The sequence below is a fragment of the Mirounga leonina genome, unplaced genomic scaffold (assembly GCF_011800145.1).
Source record: "Mirounga leonina isolate KUSES-001 unplaced genomic scaffold, KU_Mleo_1.0 Mir_104, whole genome shotgun sequence".
Lineage (NCBI taxonomy): Eukaryota > Metazoa > Chordata > Mammalia > Carnivora > Phocidae > Mirounga > Mirounga leonina.
In genome coordinates, this window is record NW_023270231.1 from 15,632,497 (window position 1) to 15,649,793 (window position 17,297).

At 55.2% G+C, this 17,297-nt stretch overlaps 1 protein-coding gene across 1 annotated transcript in view; it reads left to right on the forward strand.

Moving 5' to 3' along the window:
- The first annotated feature begins 3,998 nt into the window (after window positions 1–3,998).
- Window positions 3,999–17,297, forward strand: part of FGF18 (fibroblast growth factor 18) — a 33,445-nt gene continuing 20,146 nt past the window's right edge. Inside the window, exons 1-2 of the mRNA XM_035014174.1 lie at window positions 3,999–4,575; window positions 4,749–4,785. Coding sequence (XP_034870065.1) covers window positions 4,544–4,575; window positions 4,749–4,785 — 69 coding nt within the window. The 5' untranslated portion in view covers window positions 3,999–4,543. The remainder of the gene's footprint in view (window positions 4,576–4,748; window positions 4,786–17,297) is intronic.

Sequence of the window (17,297 nt, forward strand, 5' to 3'; positions counted from 1 at the left end):
TAACAATAAAGGGTTAATGTTATTTCAGAAAGTCTAAGGCTACCTTCCAGCCAGTTCTTGCCAAAGAGCCAGTTGCTCCCTGACTCATGCATTTGGCAGTAGAGGTCCTGTTTAATGCTGTGAAAGTTCTGAGAGCTGGTTTTGAGAAAATTTTAGAGCCTCGTCTGTGCTAAGGGTCTGTCTACTCTTATTAAACTACTTGATCCTGTTGAAGGCTTGAGGCTCTGTTCCTAGGCAGGAGGTTCTCCTATCTGTATCCAAAATACTTGTATTCAATAGAACTCCCTGAATTTTGTGAGTCTTAAATTGGAGAAAAGTAGAAAATGTCAGGTTGCTGTGCTGTATATATATTACTTTCATACTTGAAAAAGATAGGAATCTAAAACATTTAACTATATACTGTGTCCCAAAGGTCTAGTTGTTTAGGATTAGTCAGTAAGCAAAACCATTAACTTGCTCTGCGGGGCGTGCATCCCATTGCACTAGCAGTCGATATACATTCTCAACTCCCTTTAAATTTTCAGTCCCGCATAAGACAACAAGGGGGTTTACAGATGAGAATCTGCTCAGAAAATTGCAAGTTTACTAGCTTACAACTGGGAATTTGATGTAGCATGCAGTCATCCATCCCAAACTACAGTTGCCTGGACTGGTAATAGCCTTCTTGGCCCCCCAACTGCCATTGTTGGACCATTCCAGTTCATTCTTTAGCACCTGTGATAAGCTTTTGAAAAGCAAATTCATTCTGACCCTTAGTTTCAAAGCCTTTGATAGACTAATTGCCAAACATAATAGTACATCCACACTGTTGAGTACTACTTGGCAATTAAATGATAAAAGCAACAATGAATGAGGGTGAAATCTCAAAAACATACTGAACAGAAGCTGGACACAAAATAGCACAATAATACATGGTTCTATTTACATTACACTAGTATCTAGTGCCAACCAATTAATGTTAATTTGGGACCAGCAATGGGTGTGGGAAGGATGCCTTAGGTGTTTACAGGGTGTCTGGGTGGCTCAGTTGTTAAGGCCTTTGCCTTCAGCTCAGGTCATGATCCCAGACCCTGAGATCGGCCCCTCATTGGGCTCCCTGCTCAGCAGGAAGCCTGCTTCTCCCTCTCCCACTCCCCCTACTTGTGTTCCCTCTCTTGCTGTCTCTGTCAAATAAGTAAGATCTAAAAAAAAAGGGGGGGGGTGTTTACATAGATCTATGTTAAACTCTGAGCACACTTAAAACAGACTTAAAAATTGTATATCAATAGTCCCTTTAAAAAAGGCCTTTGGCTACCTATTGGCCTCTGAGAGCCTTTGAGGCATGATAAGTATTTGCCCGTTTTTACCCTGAACTTTTGCCACTCACCCTGGCTATTCCTGCCTGTTACCTAGCTTTTTTCTACCTGTAGGCACTTGGTGTCTTTTGCTTGGAATATTCCTTTGCGTGGCTAGCTCTCCTCACCTTTGTGGCTTAGCCTAAATATTACTAAGAGGTATTCCCTATCCCATTGGTTTTCTTCAAAGCACTGATAGGCTAGAATTTATCTCTTGACTTCCCTTACTTACTGCCCATTTTCCCTGAAAGTGAAGTAGCTTTTGTAGAACAGGAACTTGTCTGTCTTCACCCATGGCCTTGACAGTAGGATCAATAAATCGTAATTGAATGAATTGAGAAGTGACTACCAAATAGTGGTACGTATGAAGTTAACATGAATTCATGTGTCAAATTCAGATAGGAAAACTCCATATAAAAATCATGTATATAGTAAGTAAATAGGTATGTGAAAACTAGATTTGAGATGTAAATGGTAAGAAAAAATGTGGTTAAATGACGAGTTGGAGTTAAGACAGAACCTGACTGGACACCTCTTAAGCTGTAATGATACTGCCTCCCTACTTCATGGAATCACAAAGAAAGTGAAAATCTGAGAAACATAATTATAATTATTAATAATGGCTAAAACCTTTGGAGCCTTTATTATGTGCCAGACTCAGAATGACCTCATTCAGTAACTGAAAACAACTCTTGAGTTGTTACTGTTCTTAGCCATGGTTTGTAGATGAGGAAGCAGAGTCTCAGACTGTTACTTGCTGGAATTTATAAGTAAATGTTGGAGGCAATATTCAAATCCAGGATTTCTGACTCTTGAGTTCATGCTCTTATTCAGAACTGTTCTTTTGACTGGACTTTTTTGGTCAGTCTTTATTTGGGTGATAGTCTTATTTGTGAGGTTGACAGACTTTATGTGAACATTGAAAAAAATGGCAAAGGGACGCCTGGGTGGCTCATGTTCAGGGCCACCTGGGGTGGCTCAGTCGTTAAGCATCTGCCTTCAGCTCAGGTCATGATCCCAGGGTCCTGGGATCGAGTCCCGCATTGGGCTCCCTGCTCCGCGGGGAGCCTGCTTCTCCCTCTGCCTCTCTCTCTCTCTCTCTCTCTATCTCTCATGAATAAATAAATAAAATCTTTAAAAAAAAAAGAAAAAAATGGCAAGCATTTTACCTAGAAGATAGTTATATACCCATTCCATTTAAAAGTAATAGAAAGTAATAATAGTATAAGCAATGAGAATGTCTTAAGTAAATTCAGCCCAGCCCTTCACACAGAAGCTTTCCCCGACACCCAGCAGGTAGTTTTCAAAAGGTTTTCTGTTCTTGTGTCTTAATGCTGAGACAGAGGCAACCTGTTTAAGAGCCTTAGCTTTGAAAGGGTACTTCACAAGAGCTCGCGGAGAGGGCTGGTACACGGAACAGTTATTTCCCGTTTGACAGCAGCTACCTCAGTTTATGCTCTAGTACAATGGGATTATCAACCACTGCCAGTGACACCAGGTTTTTAACCAAATAGTATGGATTCCTGAATTTTGCTTTTTGAGTTTGTTTCTCACTATGACCTCTCCCTTAGTAGCATCAGGCCAAAGGACAGCCCGACTGTCGGCGGCATATGACAACACCTACATTTTGAAGATGGAAAGGACGGGAGTGTTGCCCCTGAAGCGGGGAGAGGAGGGGAGAGGAGATACCCTCACTGGAGTCCTGGTTAAAGGAACTAAACCGCTTAGAATACAAACGGAAGCTAGTCTCAGCCAGGTGGCCGGCGGAGGGCCTAGAGTGGTCGCTGGCCGGAGTCCTGCTGGTTGTTCCCTGTAGCCCTCCCGGGCTGGAGTTGCAGCGACGCCTCGGGGCCGCTAGGTGGCAGCCGCGCGTTTCCAAAGCTGGCTCGCCTACCGGAGAGCCCCGCTGGGAGCCCGAGAACCGACCCGAGAGCTCTGGAGGAGGGTGAGGGGGAGAGAAGTCCTGGAGACCCCCCTCCCCCGCAGCGGCAAGGACGGAGACATCAGAAGGGGTCTCAGAGTGCCAGCCGTCCGAGAGGGCATCTGGGACACGCCACGGTCCTGCGTGGACTCACAGGGCGGGCGAAAGCGAACCCCCTTAAACGGAGCCGCCCCGGGGGCTGGGCCTGGCCCGCCCCCTCCCGGCTCCCCACTGAAGCGCTAGTGGGTGTGAGTGAGTGCTAGTAGCGAATGTGGGTGAGTGAGGACGCTCCGCACCTAACTGCCTTCTTGGGGACCGCCGCCTTCCCAATTCGGGCAGCATTTGCGCCGCGGCGCGGGTCATTGCGCCCGGGCGCACAGCTCCGACGGCTTCCAGCGCTCACCAGCTCCAGCCTCGCGGGCTCTGCCCCTTCGGAGCTGCGCGTCCCGTCTCCGAGAGTCTGAGCGCCTCCCTCTAACCCGGAGCCGCCAGGAGGAGGAGGAGGAGGAGGCGGTGGAGAGGCCGCGGCAGGCAGGCAGGCAAGCAGGCTGGGCCGCCTTTGATGTGGGCGCGGCGCACCCAGCCGAGCTGAGCGCCCGTCCGGCCGCGCCCCGAGGGGGGAGCCCCCGGGCCCCGCATCCTCATTGTGCCGACTCGGGCCCGGGCCCGCCCCCGGCCCCCCGCCCCCTCGCCGCCCGCGCGTAGAAAACGCCCCGGCCGCCGCCAGTGGTGGGAGGCGGCGATGCGCACGGCCGGAGAGACGCGGAGGAGGAGACATGAGCCGGCGGGCGCCCAGACGGTGCGGCCGTGACGCGTTCCTGCTGCAGCCGCGCGCCCCGGCCCTGGAGCGCTGACCCCTGGCCCCGCACAGCCCCGCGCCCCGGCCGGAGATCGCGCCCCAGCTTCCAGCCCCGTCGCGCATGCTGCCTCCGGAGTGAACCGAGCAGCCAACCTCCCGCGGACGCCCGGACGGCCGGCCGGCCGGCCAGCAGTGAGCAAGCTTCCCCGCACCAGCCCGGCGCCTCCTGCACAGCGGCGGCCACCCCGTAGCCCCCGCGCCAGCCCGGAGGGCGCAGCGCTCGGGAGGAGCCGCGCGGGGCGCTGATGCCGCAGGGCGCGCCGCGGAGCGCCCCGGAGCAGCAGAGTCTGCAGCAGCAGCAGCCGGCGAGGAGGGAGCAGCAGCAGCGGCGGCGGCGGCGGCGGCGGCGGCGGAGGCGCCCGGTCCCGGCCGCGCGGAGCGGACATGTGCAGGCTGGGCTAGGAGCCGCCGCCTCCCCCCCGCCCAGCGATGTATTCAGCGCCCTCCGCCTGCACTTGCCTGTAAGCGCCCGCGCGCGGGGCTGCCTACCCTGCCTGGCCGTCTGTCCGTGTGCCTGTGACTCTGTCTGCCCGCCCGGCCGTTCGTCTGACTTTCCGGCTGCCTATCCGTCTGTCTGTCCGCGCGCCCCCCTCCCTCAAGTCCCACTGACCACCTCTCCATCTCTCTCCCGCAGGTGTTTACACTTCCTGCTGCTGTGCTTCCAGGTACAGGTACGTAGGATCCTGCCTCTGACCTCCCCCTGCCCCTGCCTAGCGGTGCAGGGCGACCCCCTTCCCCTGGGCCGCGCCCCCTCCCTGTGCCCCACCCCTCCTGGGCGTTGAGCCCAGTGCACCTGTTCCCAGGGCGCCAAAGGGCGGCTCCGCGCGCGCCCTGCGCAGGCGGGGGACCAGCCAAGGGCAAGGGGCTCTGTTGCAGGGCTCAGACTGGCGCGGCCCCTGTCGGCCTCGGCTGGGAGGAGATCCCCGGAGCCAGCGGACTCAGCCGCTGCAGTGTGCCCAGCTCCAAGCCCCCTGCCCACAACCGGAGAGGAGTTGGGACCTGAGGATTTTTTCTGCCATCCGTCCCTTAATATCCCCGCTCGCTCTTCCAAACAAAAAGGCTCCTTTGAGCCGAATGGATTTTGAGTCCAGGGAGAAAGCTTCAGTTGTAAATTACTCTGTGGTTTCAAAGGCGTTTGCAGGGGAGGGAGAGAGAGAGACAGAGAGAGAGAGAGAGGGAGAGACAGAGACAGGTCTTGGAGAGACTAGGTGAGAGGTAGCAGAGATGGGCGCTTGGGCTGAGAGGCCATTGCCCTTCTGAAGCCGCTCCAGAATGGGCCACGCTCCGCACACCCTCGCCCAAGGTGGTGCAGCCTTCGACTGATTCCCCGCCTTACTCCCCGCTCACTCGCTCTCTGTGAATCAGAAGAGGGCTTGGCGCTCAGCCTGGAAAGCACTTGCTAAAATCTGATCTGTTACTTCAGCAGCTTTCAGACTCGGGAAGGTCTTGGCACGCAGACAGTTGGAACGCTCTGGCTTCCAAAGCCGTGGAAATGAAGGAAAAGGGGGGGGGGCCGCAGAGAAAGAGAAGAGGGAAAGAGGGAGCGACTTCAGCCCCGATTAGAACCAGACCAGGGCTGCCTCAGCGTGTTTGGGCGGGGAGGGGGGGGGGGAAAGGGAAGGGAAATAGAAGTGCCAGCTACCCTAGCCCCCCACCCACCTAGAGCTGCAAGGGAGGGGCCTTAGGAGGAGCTGGATTGGGGCCAAAAGAGATTATCTGCCCCTTCCCCCTCTGGGTTGAAGGCAGGTGTCCTCACAGGGTTAGAGACGATGCTTAGGTTTTAGCCTTTGGGGTTCCAGAGGTGCCCCAAAAGAGCCTTGAGTGGGGAAAATGGTGTCTCTCCCAGCTTTATGGCTTAACGAATGTTGTGTGTGTTGAGTGCTGTTGAGACCCAGTAGCCTCTTTCAGTGTTTGGTGTGGTGGTGGGTCTGCTTACCTCCCCTTCCACTCCTGGGAGAGGATCGTTACCATCAGAATGGACATTGGGCTGGGGGAAGCTAGTTGGGGCTGGGGGCTGTGAGGATGGATGGATGGATGGACGGATGGACAGACGGACTGATGGGTTCTTTCCCCCAGCTTTGGCCAGGCTGAGGTCCCCAGTGACTCCTTGAATCAATATAACTGGAGTCAGTAACTTAAAACTGGCTGTTTGCCAAAGCAGATGTGACCCTGTGGTGGCGGGGGCAGGGGTGGGGAATGGCTGGTGTCAGAGAGAGAGGCCAGTGCCAGGCATGGCCTGCCTGATTTGCAGCTGAGTCCCCAAGCAGAGGGCAGGCCCCAGGGTCACTCCAGAGGACCTGCTTGTCTGATCTGGGTGAGAGCTCTTTTCCTGCATGTTGCACCTGGGGATGGGGGACTGCTGCAATGAGCGTGGAGGTAGAGAGGTCTGTGGACTTTGTTGCTCAAGCCTCCTGCAGCTTGCTGCCTCTTGGTCCTTAAAGCAGGGCCCAGGAGGGGTTGCTGCAGCATCTTTGTGTTCTCTGGGGAAGCACGAGGGAGGGAACCTGGACTCTGCATCCCACCTCGACCTCCTGGCCTAGAGCTGGAGCCAGCCTCTCAGGAAAGAGCTGGGTGGTCCATCTGGGTTAGGACTTCAAGCAGGTGATGGAGCCTCCTCTCCCCCCTCTCACCTCTTCCTATCTTTTCAGACTTTCCCCATCCAAACTGCCATAAGACTGATGTATTTAACCCATGGTCCCTGCACGCATAGAGTATCTAAGGATGGGATTATGGAGGAGGCAGGCCCCTGATATGTCACACCAAAATGGTGCCCAAATGTGCTCATGTTTTGGAGAGGGCTCTCAGCTCCCCACAGATTTTCAAAAGCATCTATGAGTCCTAAAAGATAAAGAAACGGCAGGCTCCTGTCCCCATTCATGGTCTAGGAACAAAGGTGGCATGGCCATTCGAGGTAGAGATGAGGGGTGCGCCTCAAGTGTTCGTTGCTGGGAGTGTGAAGTGTGCTCCCTGCTGAGGCGGTGTTGGGCAGGCAGAGGGGAGAGCAGCTACTTTCCCGGCAGGCCAAGCTTAGAGAGGGTGACAGGAGCTCCCTTGGTGAGCAGAGCCTGGGGAGGCCTCCCTGCGCGCTGGGAAGAGCTCAGAGCTTTGCAACCTGGTGGACCGGGCCTGAGCCCCAGCCTCATCTTTCCTCAGCAGTTGTGAAATGGGTGGCCTTGAGGCTGAAGTGGTACATGATAGGTGTGGAAAGAGGTTTGGAGATTCTCATTCACACAGGAGGGTACTTTGTTCTGCTGGGAAATGGATATACCTCTGCCCTTCCCATCCCCCCGCTCCCTGGTTTGGGGGGAGTTTCTGGTCTCTTCCTTCTCCCCCTCCATCAGCCAGCAGGCCCAGAATGGGCCCCCACCTCCAGCCACATTTTCGAGAGAGTACAACAGTCAATGCCAGACACTGCCTCCCCCCTCTACCCGCCATGGGGTGAGCCCCGCCCCTGCTGGCCACCCCAGGAAGCAGGAAGCTGGGAATTTAATAAAATCCCTTCTCCACACGACTTGGGACACCGCGGATAGCTCAAATCGGAAGAATTTTAAAAATTTCCGAGGGGAGCAGGCGGCGTGACCAGTAAATTGCTTTTCTGCACTTGGCTGAGCGCTGACAATGACACCGGGCTGGGCCTTTCACGCAGCTTGGCCGGCACCTGCCTGACATTGTTCCTACCGCCAGGCTCGGCTAGGTCCTGGCCTTCCCCAGACAGGCCAGGCTTGAGGCGGGCCAGGAAGGGGGGGCTTCCACCACCCACCCCTTGTCCCTCCCACAGCACCCCTTCCTCTCTCACCCACCGCCCAGTGTGTTCAAGTTTTGAAGTTTCCTTTCACGCCCCCTCTTGACCTGACCACCCCCCACACCTGGCTTCCTCCGTGAGTTTTAGAACCTTTCTTCTAGCTGGTTAGAATAGGAAATCCAGAGACAGAGTCCTTTGGGACATGAGGAGGATGGAGAGCTGTCCTGTTGGGTAGCACTTTTAGTTTCTTAAGGCAGTGACATCATCCATCTGTGTGTCCAGTCAGATATTCATTCAACAAATACTTGCTGGCCTTGAGAACCAGACTAGTCAGTTCCTGGCCTCAAGATGCTCCCATTCTAGAGGGGAGAGTTCCTGTGATCCTGCCTCCTGAGAAGTACGGAAAGGGGGCACATCCTGCTTCTGTCCAACCAAGTAAGACTCCAAGGCTCTTGCATCCAGAAGCTTGTTTCCTTCTTCCTGTCCTTTTTCCTCCTGAAGTAGGTGGGCTAATATTCCTACTTCACAGTTGGAGAGACTGAGGCACAGAGTGGGGAAGGGATTTGTTCAAGGCCAATGTTAAGACTCAAGACTCTGGATTCAAGATCTTGTATTCTTTCCATGACACCAGACAGACTTCTTCAGAAAGAATACTGGTGGGGAAATGGAGTTCCAAGGGGCATGCTAGGGGTTCTCAGGGAGCGCTTCCTCTTGGATTCTCATTGATAGGATCTCCGTGCTACGGATGATCAGAGCCCAGATAGGTGTCTCTGATGGAGGGCACCTGACTCGGAGTCTGCAGGCCCTGATTTTCCTAGAATGTTCTGGACTGCAAGGGTCCCAGAGCCAGAGGTGGGTGTCTAGGAGGGTAGGGCCTGGGGGAGTCAGCACTCCCCTCCTGGCTTCGTTCCCAGCAGGGAAGGGGAGGGGGCACCCTGCCAGCTATCCCTGCAGCCTGAGCTAAGGAGGTGGATTGTTAAAATATCTTGCGGTGGCACCACCAGGGTTAGCAGGCTTGGGGTAGCTCTCAGGGCACAGTGGGCCCCCAAAGGGAGATGGAGGGCGACAGCGGGGGAGACTTCCTAGCCTCAGCAGGACCTTCTGGTTCTGCAGGAGAGGTGTAGGTGTGGGAAATCAGGCTGCAGGCCCATCAGGCCAACAGCAATGCTGGTAGCCACCACCAGGCAGGGTGTGCTCACCATGTGACAGGCAGGCTCTTTCGCACCTCATGGAGGCTCAGCCTCGCAACCAGCCCGAGATCAGGGAATTCTGCCGACAGGAAAGTGAGGCTCAGGGGCATGAAATAACCTGCCTCTCGCCGCACAGCAAGAGAGAGGCAGAGCGGGCTTCGACTCTGGGTCACCTGGCTCTAGGCTCGAGGCTTATGAAACAGCAGTATGGGCGTTCTGGGGTGTGCCAGCCTGGTTCCAGTGGTTGCCCTGCCTTATCTTTGCTGTATGACCTTGAGCAAGTTACTTAACCTCTCTGGTCTCAGCTTCTGCATGTGTAAAACGGAAAGAAAACAACCGACCAAATAATCCCTGCCTCCTACAGGTGGAGAGCAGGGGTCAGGGTACTAGCCCCCGTGTCTCTTGTTTTGGGAGGGCTCCCTTGCCCCCCTACCCGTGTTGGTGTGGTAAGCCCCCTTTCCCCAGGGCACTGTCACCTCCTGGTGGCTAGGAGGGGGGAGATGTGGATTGGTTCCTTTCTGGGGGCAGGGGCTTTCTGTTCCACCTCTGTGTACCCCATTTTTTGGCTGGGACACTCAGGGATAGGGCACTGCCAAGGGCCTTGCCAGGCTGGCCCGGGCTGGGGGAGAGCCACGGAGCCTCAGAGAAGGTGGAAGCCTGTTGTCTCCACTTTGGGCCTGAGTGTGGGGACTTGTTCTGGAACACTGGTGGGTAAATTGGTCCCTCAGGCTTTAATCAGGCCTGCTGGTAGGGGCTGGGAGATGTTTGTGGATTATTGCTCTGACATCTTAATGGCATAATGCCCATGGGCCATTTAAAATGCTCCTGTGCCAAAGATGGGGCCACGGATGGCAGAAACGCTCTCAGGACCCCTGGGATCAGTCCTGGCTTTGTCACTGGCTCATTGGATGACCTCCCTTTCTGGGCCTCAGTTTACACACCCGGGTATCAGTGAGGTGAGCTAGCTGACTTCTATGGAGCTTGAATGCATGGGCTTTGGCATAGGAGAGACCTAGGTTTGAATCGTGTCTGTGCTGCTGGACAAATTTCTTAACATCAACCCTTTGCCCTTCAGTTTTCCCCACCTGTAAAGTGGGGTGATGAGAGGGACCTACTTCTTAAGGGTTACTATGGGGGCTAAGTGAGATAATGCACACAGAGTAGCTAGTACAGTGGCTGGCACTCTGGAAATAACTGAGTAACAGTAGTTGTTGGATCGCTTACCTGCTCCGTGTGTGTTAAGTGCGTACCATTCTGCAGGGTGCTGAGGAAGGTTGGGAGGGATGTATTCCTTGCATCAGTGGCCTCAGGGCTCCTCTTGTCTAAGTTGAGAGCACAGGCTTTGGACTTAGGTTTGCACCCTTCTCAGGCTGTGTGGCCTTGGGCAAGACCCTTAACCTCTCTGAGTCTCTGCCTCCTTATCACATGGGAAATAGGGATGATAGTACCACTCCCAGGCCTGTTGGGAGGTGTAATTGAAGTCATGTCTTGGGCCAGGTATGCCGTAGTTACTCAGTTATGATGCTGCTCCTCATTAGCAATCAGCAAACATTTATGGGACACTTGCTGCATGGGTGGCCTTGGACTAGATTTTAGAGGGGGTGCCAAGAAGGCATCCATTCAGCTTTTCCCTCAAAGCATTCCCTGCAAAGAGATGACTAACACTTTGGGCAGCTTTATTCACCTCCCTTACCCCCATTCCACCTCTGCCTTGGAACCCCTTTGTACCTTGTCACTGTCACATGACCCAGTGTGTTCTCCATGGGGCTCACAGGGAAGCATAGGAGCTCAGGCTCTGGATCCAGCCCAGCAGATCACACCCTGCCTTGGCCACTTCATAGTCTCATGACTGAGCAAATTGCTTGGCCTCTCTGTGGCTCATTTTTAATGTGGGCATTAGGGTAGAAAACCTCCCTCTTGGGCTTGCTGTAGGGGTGAATTGTGGTCACCCCAGGGGAAGTACTGGGCACAGCACCTGGATCATTATAAGTGTTAAGTAAATGTGAGCCTAGTTAGGCATTTGACTTTGGTGTGTCTAGAGGCCTGTTTGTCTAGCAGCTCGTGGTTCCTGGAAGTCAAGGGAGGCTGGACCCATCCCGAGGGCCCTGCGGCACCTGGCACAGACCTGGTGAGCAGGATGAGTGTTGAGTCAGTGAGTTGAAGGGGCCTCAGAGAAGCTGGGGCCAGGCAGCTGGATTTAGGCCCCTTCTGACACCAGGCTTGGGGCAAGGGGGCTTACGACCTATCCCAGCCCTTGGGGACTTGAGAGAATCTGAGGGATCTGTGCAGGGGTACGGGAGCTCAAGGGTGCCGTGGGTACTTTGGTGAAGGGCCATGAAACCAGACTGGGGGCCAGAGGATCTGACCAGGGAAGATGCCCCATTTGAATCTTAGAGTAGGAACAAGCTGGGTGAAGACATTGTGAACCTGTGTGCATGCGTGTGTGCGTGTGTGTGCATGTGTGTGTGTGTGTGTGTGTTTGGAAAAGCCGTTGCAGGCACATGGGACATAACAGCCTGATGTGCTTAGGGGACTCCGAGCCAGTTAGAGCATCAAGTTCAGGAATAGGGGTGATGTAAAAGGCCATGGTGGGCATTGAATGCTGGAATAAAAGGCTTGTTTATTACCTTGTAGGCATGCCGGACCACTCCCCACCCACGTGCTTCAAGGGACAGGGAATTGAAACAGGGATTGGTGGGAAGGGGAAAAGAAAGAAAAGAAGGGAACTTGAGTCTTTAGGGGTCCTGACTCCTTCCCCCAGCTGGCTTCAGGGTTGACTGCCGGAGGTACCCATATTGACGATCTGCAGGGAGAAGGCTGATGTGTGGGGAGAGGGGCTTCTAGTCAGCCGCCTTGGGTGGCAGCCCCTCCCTCCCACGCTGATGCCTCAGCCTTACCAATCAATACATTGATAGCCCTGGGAGCTTAATGGACAGGCTGGGGGTGGGGAAGGGCCCTTTGCAACGTCACTGTTCTGGCTGGGTTGGGTGTGGGGACTATGACAGGAGAGAAGGGAGAAGCCTGGAGCTGAGGGGTGAATGGGAGCGTGAATCGGAGCCAAATTCACATCCAGGGGTGGGCTTGGCCTTCCCCCTCCCTTTTCTGTCCACAGATGCCAGCTGGGGAAAATTCATGGGCTCTCGAGCCAGAGGTGGTTCTGATCTTGGCTCTGTTGCTTTGTGTACAACATCGTGGGTAAGCCACTTGGCCTCTCTGTGTCTCCCTTTGTCGTAGGGATGGTAATCATTCTGACCCGCCCAGGTTGTGTGAGGAGGAGGGAGCCTATGCCTGCCATGTGCTTAGCCCGGGCCCCGACACAAAGCAAGTGCCCAGCAAGTGGGAGCCAGCGTTTGTCTCAGCCTCTCAGAGAATAATCCACAGCACACTGGGGCTGGCAGCAGCTCCTGGGCCTGAGTCCAGGCAGAGTTTGGGGAGCTGCATTTTGGGGAGGCGAGCAGGGCTGACTTTACCAGGGCCCACTCCTGGAGGGGTGAATTGAGAACGTGGAGAAGCTCTGAAAGCCCTCGGCGGGGCTGGCCACACTGCTGCTGGAGGAGGCAGGCGGTGGTGGAATGTGGCCGGAAGTCTGTGGGCTGCCCCTCTGGGGACCGAGGAGACCCTCCCTTTCTGGGCAGGCTGCCTGGAGACAGGGGCACGGATTGTAGGAGGCCTCAAGGATGGGGACCTGGGCGGGAGGGGGCAGTGTGACCCCATCCTCCTCTGGAGTAGGGGGAGTGAGCTCAAGGCCTTCAGCCCTTTCATGTTTAATCCCTGCTCCAGTCCCTGCCCCCGACTATGGCTTATGGCCAGAACCCGTTGCATCCTGAATTGAGGGAGGGGAGGGGGGTGGAGAGAGGGGAGAGTGAAGGCAGGCGAGGGTGAAGTGCTGGAGTGCTTGGGCTCTAGGCCTTTTCCTTTGCTCACTAGTGTGCCTCTTTGGACATGCGATGCCACCTTTCCAAGCCTCAGTTTCCTCCTCTGTAAAATGGGGACTATACTCGCACCGACTCATGGGGCTGCTTTGGGAATTATGTAAGACCATTGACCTAAAGTGGTTCTTATGCTCAATAAGCAGTGGCTGTTCAGAAAACAAAACACAAGAAAAAAAGAAAAACAGTTGTGGTGGTTGTTCCTTTCTCTGAGGTAAATGTGATCCGCAGTCCCCATCCCGCCAGTGAGAAAGCTGAGCGTTAGAGAAAGCAAACAAATCGGTGGTCAGTCCGTGCTAGTCATCTTGTTGGACGTGTGTGGTGTGTGTGCCGAAGTGATGCATGACGCAGCGGACGTCTGTGGAAGGTGGCGGTGCGGCCCGGGAAGAAGCAGAAGCCCCCAAACGTGTCTTCAGAACAGGAGTGGGTCAGTGAAGTGGAAATCTTCAGCCGGACGGAGCAGGGGTGGCTGATGGAGGCCCCGGTAGGAGGGGACCTGGGTTGATGTCTGGGAGCTGGCATTGAGATCACCCCAACCTCTTTTCACCCCATGGAAGGTTCACCCCAAGTTGCCTAAGGGAAGAGGCTCAGAAGGTAGGAGAGGCTAGATGGTGAAGGACCCCGAGTGGACACCGTGCTGTGGGCAGTGGGGAGCCAGGCTGAGTGTGCAGTCGGAGCCGGCCTCACCCTGAGTGTTAGAGCGCTGTGTCCGCAAGGATGAGACTGCAGGCCAGGCCAAAGGCAGGGGGCTCTGTCCCACTGGGCGCCTTGTCTGTGCCAGGGCCTGGGGCCTCGGCACACCCTGGGGGACATGTGGCCGTTGATGCCTCTGTGCCATTCCTGGATTGGGGAGTGAATATTCCCACCAGAGCCCAAGCTCTTAGGGCGGGGAAGGGGCTGGCTGGAGGAGGGTCTTAATGGGGGGTCTTGGGCTGCAGGGGGACCCCACTACAGGCCATCCTGCTGTGGGAAAAGCTGCTTCGGCCCAAGAGAGAAGCTGCGGTGGGAGGAAGGCAGAATGACAAAGGTCCCTTCCTCTGCCCAAGGACATATCCTGGATGTACCAGCCTGCTCACCTTGTGAGAGCTGCAGTAGTCTCATTTTTTTCCCACTGCAGCTTCTTGACACCCCACATGCTTGTGCCCCTGGGGGGGGAGGTGTTAGCCTGTGGAGAGCAGCTTCGGCTGTTCCAGGAAGGCCTGAAATACAGTCCCCTCCTCCTTCCCCCCAGGCCCAGTGACCTGCCACCCAGTGAGCAGGAAAGCAGGAGGGAAAGAATGTTCCTGAGGCAGACGCTAGAGCTCCGCTTGCCCACATTCCAGCTCCGTGGCCCTGGAGAAGCGCCTCAGAGGTCCAGTCTCTGCAGTGAGCTCCAATGGGTGCCCACCTCCAGGACTGGCTAAGGAGGCACCACGTCTAGAGGGCTTCCTAGCAGAGCGCCTGGAATAGAGGAAAGCTCAGCAATTGATAGCTTTAAGAACGCCCTTTACCACCCCTCTGTGGGACACTCTGCTTGTCTGGGTAGTAAGTGCTGGAGCGGATTTTGGCCTCCAGGTTTCCCTCATCCTAGCCACAGTCATTTAGCAAACCTTTGCCGGGCACCTCCTGGGGCCAGAGCTGGAGACCCCAGGATGAGCCGGACAAGCTGCTGTCTGGGGATGATAAGCCATTATAGTGTAGTGTCCAGAGACCCTAACCCAGCTGGGGGGGGTGGGGGGCAGGAAAAGCTTCCAGAGGAGGCACCTGAGGGCAGGTGTCAGCTGGGCCGAGGGGGCAGGGTGCCCTGGGCAGAGGACCTGACCTGTGCAAAGGCCTGGGGCTCCCCAGAGGTCTTGCCCAGCAAGCCCAGGGGTCTCTCTGCCTTTTCAGAAGGATGGACTCTGTTTATGTGTCAGAGGCCACCCCTGCTACCTCCCTTGGGAAGGATGTGACCACAGAATGTGGCTTGAATGGGTGGAAGCTGGGCAAGATGAATTGTTCCCTCCGCATCCTGGGGAAGGGCCACCGGATAGCCCCTGCTGACCCTGGGTCACCCGCGCTGCCTCTGTCCAGTGGGCCAGGGAGAAAATCGTTAATGGGAGGCTGGCTTCTGGGGCAGGGCAGCTCCCCTTGGGGACCCGGGGTAAGGAGATTGGTTTGACCTCTGGTCGATAAGGTCTCCTGTGAGCAGGAGGAGAGTTGGAGGACAGGGAAGGAGGCTGGAGGCCCGCCCCTGGGGGACGGGACAAGGCCAGGCTACCTCAGGAAGTCATTCTGGGGAGGTCGAGGGCCATGGGCGGGGGGTCTTCAGGACACGTGCCCACCAGGTGTGAACCTCATGGGGCACGGAGTTCTTCCCTCCTTGAGCATCGGGTTATGAGAGGAGGTGGGTCCCAGGTGTCAGACCCTGGCTGTGAACTGGTAACAGGGGCTGGCCATCAAGAAGAGCGAGAGGGAAGGGTGCGCGCCCTTGGTGGGCCAGGCGCCAGGCCCCGCACCCCTGGCTGTGTGGCTGGAAGCAGCCGACTTAACTTTCCTGAGCCTTGGTTTCTGCATCTGCTGAGTGGAGGTGATAAGCATTCCCATGTTGCAGGGTTGTCTGGAGGGTCCGGGGCAATAGCGTCTTCCCAGACTGAGTGTGTGCCCTGTCTGCAGGGATGGGGGTGTGGTCTGCTTGTATTTCCAGAGAGGCTCTGTCTGCAGGTCTTCACTGTGAGCCTCTGAAAGGACCCCCATGTGCTCTCTTAGTTATGCCTCTTGAGTACTCGCTCTGTGCTGGGCACTGTTCTAAGACTTTCTACATTTCATCTGAGGAGCAGCCCTTGGGGTGGATGCCATTGCCATCCCTCTCATTTTCCAGGGAAGCTGAAGTCCAGAGGGGTTGGTAACTTGCCTAGGGCCCTTTAGCGAGGGAAGGGCACACCCTGGGTTCTGACCCTGAGACCTCCTCCTGATTGTGCTGGTGGGGCAAGTGGGGCCCAGCAAAATGGGGCTGAAAGAGGGGCTTTGGAGCCAATTCGGGGCTAATTCTGCCATTGCTTGTTCTGGGACCTTGTCAATTTAGCTTTGGGGCCTCAGTTTTCTCATCTGTAATGTGGGATAATATTTCCACCTTGAGGATGATAGTGAAAGATAAATAATGTGGTCCAGCTGGAGTGCCTGTGGGGCCCAGGCTAGCCACAGGGGACATGTACAGGTCACCTTGGGGACAGAGACCCTGGGCTGGGCGTGGGATGTAGTAATGAGGAGAACACGGTCCCTGCCCTTAAGAGCTCCCGATTGAGAGGTGAGACAGATGCTTGGGCAGCCCTGGTCCCAAGAGCTCTGCAACAGGCTGAGTGGGCCGTGCTCTCATGGGAGTGGGGTCCTGCCTGCTCAGCATCATGCTGGACCTTGTGGGCACACAGAACAAACCAAGAACACTGTCTGGGCTTCAAGAATTGTTCAGCTTTATGGTTAGGATGGGATGGGACAGGCATACATTTAGCAGGGCCTAGGAAAACCTAATTTTAGTAAATGGAATTACAGGGCTCCACATCTTTTCAGTGTTCATTTGTTCATTCATTCACGCATTCAACAAATGTTTGAGTTTCTGCTGTGCTGCATGCTGGGGATAGAGTAGCAAGCAAGAAGGAGACAGCCCCAGCTTTCATGGTACTGCCAATGTAATGCTGGGGGGAGACAGACAAAAACCAGATAAGTAGATGTTACGTCAGGTTGGTCAATGTTAGAAGGAAAAAACATAGCATGGCAGGTAGAGAGATGGAGAGTGACGGGGTGGGGGCTGCTTCAGAAAAACAGTCAAAGAAGGCCAGTCTCAGGATGTGACACTGAGCAGAAAGCCTAAAGAAGCCAAGGAGCCAGAATGTAGAAATCTGGGAAAGAACACTGAAGCCAAGGGAAGAGCAAGTGTGAAGGCCCTGAGGCAGGTGTGTGTTTTGTGTTTGGAATGCTCAGTGGCATAATAAGGCAGCTGGTACAAGTGGAGGTGAGAGAGTAGTAAAAGGATGAAGAGGGGACTCATCCTGAGGACCTTGAGGCCGTGGTAGGGACCTTTGTCTAAATGTGATGGGAAGCCCCAGAGAGTGTGGAGGGGGAGCATCACTCAAGGTGTTTGGGTTTGGTGGAAGCCAGACAACCAGGGGGCAGGAGTGGGAACAGAAGGCTGGTGAGGAGGTGGCTACAAGTTGTCCAGGTGAGAGGTCATGTTCAGGAAGGGAGACTGGAGAGATGCATGTTGCATAGCCAGAGACAGCTTCCTGGAGGATGTGGTCAGATGTGAACTAAACCTCTGGGGAGATAGGGAGTTTTGGTGGGAGATGCAAAGTGAAGTCTTCTGCAAG